Consider the following 13,030-nt stretch of genomic DNA (forward strand, 5'->3'; position numbering starts at 1 on the left):
CAGTGTCCGTGTGTAATTAATGAGAACTACATATGGTTGCATTGATCCAATTTTGTCCTCTTAAATATGCGAGGTGCTGGTAAGCACACTGAGTTTGCTGGATGGATAGGACTGGGCAGCCTGGAGATTCCTCTGCAAATCCCTCCTTATGCCTGCTCCTTATTGAAGGCAGAAATGGCAGTTAGCAAGAACAGCTCTTTCCTGCAGCCCTTTGAGTTTCTCTGTTTTCAGATATTACTCAGAAGATGAAAAGGTTGTGATGACTGTATATGTCTCCTGGATTAAAGAAAAGTGAGTGCGTGAATATTCATATAGCAGATAGTTCAAAGTCTCAAATATGCTTTTTTAAAGTACATTTTTTTGAGACCTTGAGTGTAATTCTGCTGTCTTGTCCGTCTTCAGGCTTGCAAATCATTTTCTACCAACAAAATGTCTGCAGTGCAAATAGTTATGCACTATGTAGCATGTCAGGCTCGTGCCTGATATTTAAAGAATTTTTGATTACTTTTATGCATCTGGGTGCACAAATACCTTAATGTTTTCTAGGTATTCTCGTGTGAGAAAAGCAGGCATCAATTTAAATTACAACACGCATGATTTCTTCAATCCAAAGCCTATCATTTCATTTCTTCTCATCATTTTCTTTTCAAATATTTCTGTGTACACTTTGTGACAGAAGGAAGGCTTCATCCATCACGGAGGTCTAACAGGGGTATTTTTATGTCTGAGAGTGGGAATATGAGATTTGACAAAGGCTCACTTAAGCAGATCCAGCTGAATGACTAATTAACATGACATCAATGCAGCTTTGCAGAATGTATGAAGCATAATTGTTTCTGTCAGCTCATGACAGTCTTGTTCACTGCTGCGTGCTGGAGTTATCAAGGTCTTTTGTTGTGTTTGCTTTTCGGTGCTTTATCTTTCCAGTGGTACCTCAATAAATGACCACTTTCCATTGGTACCTCAATGAATGACTGCTTTCCACTGGCACCTCAATAAATGACCACTTTCCAGTGGCACCTCAATGAATGACCATTTTCCATGGTACCACAGTAGATGCAGACATTTTCCCAGTTGATTTTCTTTGCCATAAAAGAGAGAAACAACTTACCCAGATTTTTCCTGCAAGAAAGCATTCACTTTTTAAAATATTTCCACTGAATAAACATTGTTTTTGTACTTTCAGATGGGAAAATGAATCCAGGCTTCTCAGTCGATTTTTGGTTTAATTTGTACTTTAATGTATTTTTTAAAGATGAGGGAAATCTCAGAAGTAGAAAGGAAACGTTCTTGTTCCCAAGGTTTGGGTTTGTTTTGCTTTGGTGTTTTTTTAAAATCATTTGTTCTTAGTTTTTTTTGTTTTTGTTTTTTTTTTTATTCTTACTCAGGAAGAAAACAGAAAAAATTCCTGTGAATGAGGGAAAACTACTCTCTACTGATTTCTATTGGGTGAAAGTAAAGCAAAAGTTTCTTATTTACAATAGCAGGGAAAACACAACATAGGCAAGTCATTTACAACAAAAGCACACAGGAATAAGAAGAGTACAATAATACCATTACAGCATCTGCCACTCTGCAATGCTTTCAGGGTTATAGGAGCTCTAGACACAGAACCTGATGTCTCTGCTTTTGTTTTGCACAGGCTACGTTTTATTGTTGAGGCATCAAAATGCAAGACATAAGCTTTGAGTAATAATGATCTGAACATGTTTCTTTTCTATTACCAACTTTATTCCCATCAAAGCTCACCTGTCCTCTGACTGAGGTGGATGTTTCTAGAGCTCTGAATGACTGCAGTGGGTTGTGTTGTTTGGTGTGTGAGGTGTGAGTGCTCTCAGGGAATAAAACCTTAGTGGAGGAGCTGCTAAGAAGTGCTCTCTGTGAGTACTGACTGTTTCTAGGCTGATAATGGCATCACTTGTCTTGTCTTCTGCAGGCACCCCGACAATTTGTGTCACTGTCTGGGCAGTGCTGAGGCTTCACTTTGATGATACTGGGTATGTATCATGGTGTGAGAACACGTTTCAGGACAGTGACAAAGGGAAAATGGAAATCTAGTAATCAAGTCACACACACACAAAAAAAAGCTGAGTGGTGCTGTTGACATGCTAGAGGGAAGGGATGCCATCCAAAGGGACCTGGACAGGCTGGTGAGGTGGGCAACCTCATGAAGATCAACAAGGCCAAGTGCAAGGTCCTGCATCTGGGTTAGAGCAATCCCAAGCACAGATACAGGTTGGGTGAAGAATGGCTTGAGAGCAGTCCTGAGGAGAAGGATTTGGGAGTGTTTGTTGATGAAAAATTGACATGAGCAAGCAATGTGTGCTTGCAGCCCAGGTCAACTGTAGGCTGGGTTGAAGTGTGACCAGCAGGTTGAGGGAGTTGATTCTCTGCTCTCATGAGACCCCACCTAGAGTACTGTGGATTTCCCCTTCTTGGAAGCATTTGAGGCCAAGCTGAATGAGGCTCTGAGCAACCTGGTCTAGAGGGAGGTGTCCCTACCTATAGCAGGGGGTTGGAACTTAAAGGTCCCTTCCAACCCAAACCATTCCATGATTCTGTGAATTAATTTCCTTTTCCATTTCCAGCACTGATTTGAGTTTTGAAATAGCTTAAGCCAAGCATTCAACCTGGAGTTTTTATTTATTTATTTGTTTATTGTATAGTCATTGAGACAATACTGATGTCCTTATTCCTCTGGTGAAATCATGAAGGACATCTGTTAACATGCAGCTGACCCAATAGCTCCTGCACAGTTAATTATGGCTTACCTGACCTTAGAATTGCAATCAGGTGAATTGCATGTATGATTGCCTGCTCCTCTCCAACTGATTATGAGTAAAGACCAAAGTGTTAAGTTCAGCTAAAGAATATTGCAGATATCTGATGAGTGAAATTTGCAGGAGGAATTGCTGAGCTCCAGTTTTCAAAAGGAATTAGGAGTTTATCCTCTTCTTAAGAGTTTTTCCACAAACCCGATTGGGGAGATGAGGCAGAAACCCATATTTAGTCTTCTGCATTAAAAATAAGTAAATAAATAAAATTTAGGAGATGCGGTAACTTAACAAAGAGCTTAAGAGGATTGATTCTATCTGAATGGTGTATTTTGGTGGGAAAAAAATCTACAGAGATCTTGCATTCTTTGCTAAATAATCTGAAAGAAGATCTGCTCACAGAGATGGTCTTGTCCATCCAGGTAGACTGACTGGTATGACAGTGCAGCAGGCATATCTGGTAGGAAGGTATGCACCCTAAAAATACGAAAGGATCCATGTTTCTTTTCATGACAGCTATGTTTGAAATCTGTCACACTGTAGGAAAAATGCTGGTGAGTGAGGGATTTTGACCACCAGTTGGAAAATCCAGTCATGGTCCTTTGAAAACCTCAATCTATGTGAATGATGTCATTACGTACCCAAATCCCATCTACAGTAGATTTAGGCTCGTATTTAAAGTTCTCCTTTTATTAGAGACACTTGGAACCCAAATTTGCATAATGCTCACTGTTCTGCCAGGTTGTTTTTCATCCTTGTCCTATCTTGCTCTTTTTGGAAAACACATAAGGCCCTTCCTCCACTGGGGATACCAGTGCTTTGCCCCAGTGTTCTCTTTTGACATCAGGACAAATTAAATTGTTTATTTCCTTGAAAAACAAGCCAGAAACCCCCACTGTGTCATTATTATGATTACAACAGAAATCCTAGATGCATTAATTTCCTTCAGAGCTCAACAGACGTTGTGTTTTGCATACGGGGGGAGTATCTCACATAAGGAAAGGAAGAAAAAGAGCAGAAAACACACTTTCCTCTCTTAGTTACAAAAGCTGTTTAGCATGCAGCATGTCGGGTCAGATTCTAGCTGATTGTCTCAGTGGTTACTTGTTAAAAATCAGCAAGCATTGTTCTGGAGGTGGGGGAAAAGCCAGCACGAGCCTGAAAACATTGCAGAAATTAGTGAACTGGGAAAGCACAGTGGCAAAGGCATGGGCTGAAATACAGGCTCAGAGTCTAAGTTTCCTCCTGCTTGCTCCTTATGAAACTGGCAGAGTTCCCTTGATTTCAGCTTGTGATTCACATCATTGTAAGCGACAAGTCTGTGGAGATAAATGCAACTGTCTGTTTATCCAGAGCAGTGCTACTGAATTAAATGGAGTCATTCCAGATGTACACCAGGGATGTAACAGAGATGAGATTTTGGCCTTTCCAAATGGAAACCGCATCCCTCTCTCATCTCACTGGCTCTTTTTCTGTCATCCATCCTGAAAAACAGTCCTCTGATCTTCACTACACCAATGCATTAGTAATGAAATTCGGTGATTCTCATCAGAAGATGGTGTTTTTTTCCACCACATCCATCCTATAGATGTCACATGGGCTGGACCAAAAATTTCTTAATAAAACCCATGTGTAAGCATGAGCAGGTTCACTGTCGACATCTACAACGTAGACGTTGACAAGTTAGTTTATGTAGACATCCTGTGGAAGAGTCTGTTTAGAGAAGAAAAGGAATTTCTAGGAGAGAATATATCACTGCAGAGTACTCATTTAAAACACAGCAGTGGAAAAGAAAAGAAGAAAAAATACTCACCCTCCAAGCACATGCTTGTCTCAGCTGGAATCTAAGCTAATCAGCTGGACTGGAGATATCTTCAACAGATGACTAAAACAAGAACAACTGAGTCCATCCTCTGTAATTTCACATTTCTGAGACAAAGTGACATATATTAATGCCTATTTATATGAACAGAATATCAGAATTTGCCCAGATTCTTCCAGAATGGTTTGACTTGCTAAAAATTTTCAGGTTGCATTAATATACATCCTGGAGAGGCTGAGATTTCCAAATAGTGAGGAATTTTTTAGGAGAAGGAACCTGACCTAGAAATGCATGCAGAGGTTCAAAAGTAGTTACTGAATTTAGGTACTTTTATTCTATGGAATACAACTGTTGATAGCAGAAAGAGTCTCATTTCAGACAGATAGAAGGAGTCTCATTTCCAGACTATGGGTTCCCTTGGAACACCAGTCCCCTTTCAGATACCTATGTGGGATATCAAAAGTGAGATAACTTAGAAATGCGGCTTTGAAAATCTCAACCATCAGTCCTATAGATTTTAGGGAGATTTTAGGCTTTTGGACTTTGGGCAGAGAGAAAAGTATGTAATTATGTGCAAATGGAACATCCCATCTCTCCATTTGCTTCCTTTTCCCCTGCTGTACCAGACGTGTAGACCTGAAACAAACCTATTGTTTGTTTTATGAGAATCTATAAATGTTGCACTTATCAATTCAACTGAAACATCTAAACCAGACTCATAGCTCAGCTCCTTGGACTCTTTCTCTCACTTTAACTTGGATGATGGAATTTCAGCTTTGCTGCCTCATGCTTAAAGCTGTGTATAGTTTTGTTTGAAGTACAGGTTTTCACTCCCCCCCCCCCCCCCCTTCCCCCACGCCTCCATTTGAATGACACAAAAGTTGTCTCAAGCTCTCATAGGATCAGCAGTGTTTTATTCTAAATGGTAACTTGGCATCTGACAAATGTACCATGACAACCACTGCTGGGACTTTTGGCTGTTGTCCCAGTGGGAGGGAAAGAAACCATCCTTCTCAGAACTGCAGGTACAAAAAAGGCATTTTTCTATGTTTTTATGTTTTCCAGAAAGGAAACAGGAGGGGAACAAAGCAGGGACAAATAAAATATGTTTTTTAACTGGCAATCAAAATTTTAATGACTTAAAGTAGTGTAGTGGGGGTGGTGTGATGTGGCAGGGGAAATAACATTTCTTGTTTCATTATTATTGCTTTTTTAGCTTTAAAATATAGTTTTAAAGCCATGTATAAGTGGGTTTTGTAATTAATTTGCTCCATGGGTAAATATCCAAATGCACCTAGGTGGAATAAACTTCAGCATAATCCTTCAGTGAATCTGGAGGAAGGTTGTCCATATTGAATAGAAATGCCATTTGATTTAGGAGCACTCACTCTAGACAGCTTAAAAAAGGAGATGACAGCAACTATTGCCTGCAGCTTGAAGCTTCTCAGGTGAATCATTGCTCGTTGGTAGGGTGGCACCTCATTGACTGGAAAATCATTCCTGGATGTGTATATGACTAGTGCCTGGTACATCTTTGTGTACTAGACACGTGTCAGAATCCTGATGGTCAGGGTCAGGAACATTTGTGTCCATTAACCCTGGACCTTTCTTGTCTGCTAATCCTTTGTTCTTGTCTTCTTATCCCTCTCTACAGAGATGTTGACCCAAATGGGTAATCTTAGAATTTTATGGTTGGTGGACACAGGAATAAGCACAGAGGATTTTTCCAAAATGTCTGAACTATTTTGTATCCTCTTACAATTGGAATTGCAAAAAAAATTGAACAGTATTTACTCTGTTTCGGATGAGTGGGGTAAAGGCTGTAAAAGAAAGCTTCAGCGGGGACAGTCTATGAAACCTTTGAAACGAAATGAATAGCTGCAAAGCCAATATCCCACCCTCTGCCCCCTTAAAAATGTTGGCAAGCTTATTTACTTCGGTGTTATGTCTTAATCTTTTTTATTTCCTTCTCTTTCCCCACCCCATTCCGCAGCTGCTGGGACATGAATGACAACACTGCCTTGTGGTGGGTGATCAAGGGTCCTGTGGTTGGGTCAATCATGGTAAGTAGCACTTGGAGGAGGCTGGCTGCTCCAGATAACAAATTAAATTGAGCACCAAATAAATATGGTTCATGGCACCTAATGAGTTGTTTAGCTTACTGGACATTGGTACCTGCTTCTGGGCATTCTAAGTTCCCATCCATACTACAGTGAGAGTGTCAGCAAGGTCTCTGTTGACTGTTGTGGGAATATAAACAGACAGATGTCTACATCAGGTGCAGTGCTTCTCTTTTTAACAATTTGGACAACTATCTAAAGCACAGTAATCTTCAGACACATTCATTGTAACTGAACTGATAATACTGGGCATCTCCAAGCACTTGTAATCTTCGTATAGAAAAGTAGATAGAAAATTATAGTGAAAGAGGTGTTCAAGCAAACAACATAAAACCTTAAGTTTCCTGTTTTTTTTCTGGCCTTATAAAGCTGACTGGTGACAACCAAACCTGAATTGAAAGTTATAACTATAGTTATAACAACGTGAACCTATGAGAAAGAAGATGCTCAGGATGAGGTAAAAAAAAAAAATAAAAAATAAAAAATAAAAAAGATATGAAGAAAAACATTTAAAAAAAAAATGAAGACATTGGAGGTCATCTCATTGTGGAACAGATTCCTGTGAGAGAGATTCAGATTCCAAGTGGAGAGAAAGTAACACAAGTCAGGAGTTTCAAGAAAGGGCTGACAGAAAGTCTCATCTGAAGCCTGGAAAAGTAAATCATGGTCATTGTAATGTCCTTTCTTTTTCCCCCAGATAAACTTTGTGCTTTTTATTGGCATCATTGTGATACTTGTGCAGAAACTCCAGTCACCTGACATTGGAGGCAATGAATCCAGCATTTATTTGTAAGTACGAATGAAGCAGTAATCAGCTGAAATTTCTAATATACACATAGGAAAAAATAAGAAGTAAAAAAGATATTGGAGTTAACTGTTAAAAGAGTCACTCAATCTATTTGGTTGATTTAGGATTTTTTTAAATCCAAAGTTCACCATAGTGCACTTTAACACTGCCTTTAATCCTTTGTAAAAAGCTAAGGGAAGAAAAAAACAAAACAAACAAACAAACAAATAAACAAAAAAAGCATAAATATTGGATTAAATAAAAGTACTTATTATTTACAGATCAGTCAGTCATCTGTAAATTAACATACTGACCAGGCATAAATATTATTACACTCACAGGACAGATTTTAATGCTTCATATGTTCCATAGGCACAGAGTTGACTGAAAGCAGTGAGATTTGGTGAAAAGATTTCAGGACCTGTAGTCTGAACTGTATTTTAGATCTCCTAAATTTGCTTATGCTCATGTCCATGTTTCTGCTAACAATGAATCTGTTCCAATTAAGCTAAACAATTCCCCACTTAGAACTGGTTAAAAATTAAAAAGAAATCCTGAGAGTTTTCCATTGCAAGTTTTAGAACTGTATTAAAACTTGTTTTAAAGCTCACATCCTTTTCTTCTGCCTTATTGTAGGATTGAGGTTGGTCATTTGAGGCAGTTTCTGTTCCTACATGGAGTGCTTGCAGCCGTATACAAAATTATTTTGGATAACTACTGAGTGGGGCAGCACTTCTGGTGTTTTCATGGCTTCTCAGTCTAAACACCACAGACATTTTCCATACAAGTTTTCATGAGCTCGGGCATTTTCCTTAGACATAAGTAGTACATTAAATTCATTCCTCAGATGTCTGTTTTCTGAATTAGCACTCAGGAGGAAGCGTAGTGAATATGTTGTCTCCCATACGTAGTTTCCCTGTGGTTTTCACGAAGACATCCCATGTTGTGTGCTGCTGGGAGGTCAAACGCCAGACATTGAATGTAATTATCACCCAAGATATGCAGGGGTAATACTGATTAAGCACTGGAATATGCTCCCCAGGGAGGTGGTTGAGTCATCATCTCTGAATGTGTTTAAAAGCAGCTTGGATGTGGTGCTCAGGGACACGGGTTAGCAGTGAGCTGTTAGAGTTAGGGTAATGGTTAGGTGGTGGTTGGACTTGATGATCTTTAAGGTCTTTTCCAACCTGAGCAATTCTATGATTCTATGATTAAGACTTGCTGACTGCATGTTTGGTATCTGCTGCACATCATGCACGTATGGAGCAAAGCATGCCGCAAACTCCCGTGATTTGATGAGATGATGAAACATCCTTATCATTCTTGATCAATATGGTGACTGAGTTTTACTGAGATTTTTTTCCTATGTGTATGGTTAGCAACTAAAACCAAGAGAAAAACATCATATTTTCTGTTTCATTCGCTGCCATTATTTTTTCATATTTTTTTGCAACTTTATAAATGGGTGCGTGTAAATCGATCTTGCATTTATGTATGTGTTATGAAGTGGAGTGTTGTTTATCCAAACAGACCCAACAACAAAGGTGTCACACAGAAATGCAGTGAATAAGTCTATGCAGATATACACCAGGCATACGTTTTATTTGTGCATGCATCTCTGGAAAGGGAGGAGAAAAGGACAAGGAAAGCTCATAGAATGGTTATGTCACCATATTGAAATCTCTGCAGCATTTTAGCCTGTCGTCCATAAATAAACATTTTCCATGTCCTATTTTGCTGTTCCATATTACTGACTGTTTAAAGCTCATTTTATTATCACTGAAATATGCAAAATACAGATCGAATATTTCCAGTCCTTTCCCAGTAGGCTGATAAACCCCAAATGAAATGCATGCTCATGGCTGTTTGTTTGAGCCTTATCTCCTCATGCTGATAGGCTGTTTTACGAATACTGCTTTTCTGTTCAAACCTGCCAGGTGAAATGGGAATGTTTCCCCATTCTCATCTTGAAATCACAGGCATTATTTGCATGGAGAAAAAGGCAAACAAATAGAACTTTGTAGTAAAGTTCTCTTTCCAGCAGTATCTGGCTGAACGCTAGAGGCTTCAACAGAATCACTGTCTCTACAATGAAAAAAATAAGAAAGCACAGTTCAATTTCCCATTCAATTCATCCCATCAAACCAATCTCTTAATCCAGACTGTTATTTCACGGCATACTTAAGTAGTTAGTTCACAAGACTGATGAGCTGTGGTCAAGGAAGTGTGCTCAGCCCATTTCTGAAGGTGATAGCACAGAAAAACTATAGTAGTAACTGAAATTTGCCCTGATGTCCATCTTCCACTTGTTGGAACAGCCTTGTAGACAAGGCTTCCATCACCTCGACTGAGCCCAAGCAACCAGGAGAGTGCTTTTCACTGGATCCACCTTCATGCCCAGCTGTGAAGAATTTAAACCTTCCCCTGTCGTTTAATTTACACTGTCAGACCTTGCCCAGGTGGAGGTGAAAGATGCTGAAACAATCCTTTGCTTTTCCTGGCAAGAACAGGAAATTGAAATCGCACACAATGTTTGCAGTGATTATGTGCTCAGCAGAGAAGAATGAGGCACATAACAAAACATTTTGCTGCAGCAGAATCTTTAGATGCTTCGGATCCAAATGATTAGGTTGAAGTTTGACCCCTGGCTCCCCACAAATTGCCTATGAATAATCCATGATCAGATTATGAGCAAATGTGACAGTGGTTAGAAGCCTCCCATGTTGTCTATTACACACCTGTAACTCAGGGACTTTGGCTTTCAAAAGCAAAAAAATAAAAAGCCTAAAACAACACAATAATTTGGTTTTTTACTTTGGAGAAGATTAATTTTCTTCTGATATACATGGCCACGTGCTTAGGTTCAGGCCCTCTTAGTGATCATTTTCTATGAGGAAAATCTGGATCCAGATCTATTTTATAAACGCTGTGGTCATAATTCTGCAAATGATTTAAGTGTGTATTTAACTTTACAAGCCTTAGGGATATGTTTAAATCCAAAGATTAATTATATATTGTTACCACTGTGCACTCCTAATTAAAAATTCCCACTACTGAAGTTAGCTGCAAGCTATGACAGGAACACAACAGAAGATCTCACTACCAGGGAACTCATGCTTAATTAATACAGTGTAGCCATCAGAGATGGCAAGCCTTGCTTTAAAAAATAATAGTTTGTGTAATTCGCAGTGCTGTAATGAGCCCTTCATTCCCCTAAAAATTTGCTTTCTCTCTAAAAGCCTTCCTGGTGATTATGATTATTACACGCATTAACCTTTGCCTTTGGGCTGACAAAAACTTGGAAACGTAGCAAATTCCTAATGATCTTCTGCAGCAGTCAAATGCTCTAGCAATTGTAAACTTCCATTTGATATCAGCTTGTATGTTCAGTCATTCCTGAGCAGTCTCATCCAATCCTCCATCACACGCCTTGTTCCCCTCTGAGCTGCCTGCATGCTGCTGAGCCCATTTCAGACTGAACAGCTCGAAACGCGTCCGACTATGGGAGAACTATCACTCAGTTCTTGTTTTTACTGAATTTTCTTGATATAAACTCCTCTTTATGTTTAAAATGACTGGGGGTTTTGTCAAAAATATGTAAGCAGCTGCAGTAGAACTAAGAAAATAGAACTCACCATTACAGTTACTTTTTTTTACTTCAAGAATTCCTTTTCTCCAGCCATGAATTCCAAGCAACGTTCATGTTTTCTCCCAGTAGTCAACATAATGTTTTGGTTTTTTTGCCTTTCAATATTAGAACAGACAGCCATAAAAAAGGACATATCTTTGTATCTTGGATCGTGTTCTGGTTTCAGCTAATCTTGTGTCAGTCCTGAATAATTCCACCAAATTAAGCATCAAAACAAGCAACAGGTTTTTGTCTAAGCGAGAAGGTCTGGTATCCTCAGTTACTTGAGAAGTAAATAGTGACACTGTATTCCTTGTCGAATTAAACAACTATCTTCACAGTCCAAGTGGATTTCTGGTCCCATTTGGTAAATGGGCCACAAAGAATTTGAATTTACTATAATTACAATCATGTCATTGTTAATCCTGTAGTACAAGGATCTCGGCTTCATACCTGTATGTTCAACCCAGGTTAATTTTACATAGTGTGCTTCCACAGAGGAACACATCCTGAATTTTAGCCATATCCAGTTGCATACTTTGTAAGCATTTTGAAGAAATAGTAAACAACTTAGGGACACTGAAAGCTAAATGCATCAGATGTCAATAAATCCAGTGTGCACTCACACTGGAAATACAGGGACTGGAAACACATAGTCACAACCTTACACAACCTAGCTGGCTTAGCACACGGTGTGCCACATCAGCTCTTGTTGTATGCATGGATATTCAGTCCCCAAACCAGGATTTTAGGAAATAGTTAATAAATGATTCTTCATTGTTTTTCCTGTGAGCCAACAGTGTGCAGTATGGTCTGACAGAATCTGCTTTTGAGCATCCATTTCAATCAAATTGTTATAAAGTACATTTACCTCCCTGAAAGCCATATTCCACTAGAAATGCCTACACAAACTTGAATCCAAGAGCAAATGCATACATCCAAATGCACCCAGCTGCATTGTTGAAACCTTCACCATAGGCAGAAGATCCTCTAATGACATTGGTACCATAAACCCTTGCTGTAATTAAGTAGCTATGCATGATGTAGATGCATGCTGGAATAATCCTTAAGATTAAAAAGGCCCACACATTTCCATCAAGTCTTTGCTTATTTATTCATTTTCAAGTATCAAAGTACATTTGACCAGAAAAAGAAAACTTTTTTTTTTTTTTTTCTTCTTTCTTCTATTTTTGGTCTTGAATAGTATAACCTGGGAGGGGGAAGCTTGTTTCTGCTTTTGCTTTAACAGATTCTTCATCATAAATTTTGTATCACATGTTGAAAACTCAATGAGAAAGAAAATAAATCCCACATATACCTAGCTAATTCAGGTCTACGTCATTCCTCCAATCAGCATCTTGCTGGAAAGAAAGGAGAAACATGGCATATATCATAGGTAGGTATGATTTTCCCTATGGTGCAACCTAGGGGGTTAGGGTAGGAGAAGCAATGTTGTATCACAAATGTTTTGGTAAACAACACTCCTCTGCAGTTCACCTACAAAGTCACTGGACACTCAGTGATTCATTCTGCTACTGCTTTGTCTTGCTGCAAGTGCTCAGACTGCCAGCGTTAACAGTTATTGACAGGCTCCTCATGGAAAGCAGTCTCACTTCTGACAAGAAAAGGGCAGGTGGTTGATGAATGGTATACTTGTTAGCAGGGCAATTTAATTTCTTAACGTCAGGTATTATCAGTTGGGTGCTGGGATGCCCACTAACCCAATAATGAAGAGGTCTCACATCCCTCTGCTAATCCATTTCTACCACAAGAAAATACAATGGGAAACACAAACAGTCATGATTTGGTGTCAGTGCATGATCACCAACAACCTCATTTTCATTCCTAAGAAGTATGAGGAGTGCAGGTCTCTACTACCTGGATTCTTACTACCAACTC

At 39.1% G+C, this 13,030-nt stretch overlaps 1 protein-coding gene across 10 annotated transcripts in view; it reads left to right on the top strand.

Annotated features, from left to right (window-relative positions):
• ADCYAP1R1 (ADCYAP receptor type I) overlaps positions 1-13,030 on the top strand; it is a 132,120-nt gene that overhangs the window by 98,675 nt on the left and 20,415 nt on the right. For all 10 annotated transcript variants that reach the window (XM_052695072.1, XM_052695074.1, XM_052695076.1 and 7 more), the window contains 3 exons: positions 1,937-1,997; positions 6,590-6,659; positions 7,414-7,505. In XM_052695072.1, coding sequence (XP_052551032.1) covers positions 1,937-1,997; positions 6,590-6,659; positions 7,414-7,505 — 223 coding nt within the window. The remainder of the gene's footprint in view (positions 1-1,936; positions 1,998-6,589; positions 6,660-7,413; positions 7,506-13,030) is intronic.

This window comes from Tympanuchus pallidicinctus, unplaced genomic scaffold, assembly GCF_026119805.1.
Source record: "Tympanuchus pallidicinctus isolate F22 unplaced genomic scaffold, pur_lepc_1.0 scaffold3, whole genome shotgun sequence".
Lineage (NCBI taxonomy): Eukaryota > Metazoa > Chordata > Aves > Galliformes > Phasianidae > Tympanuchus > Tympanuchus pallidicinctus.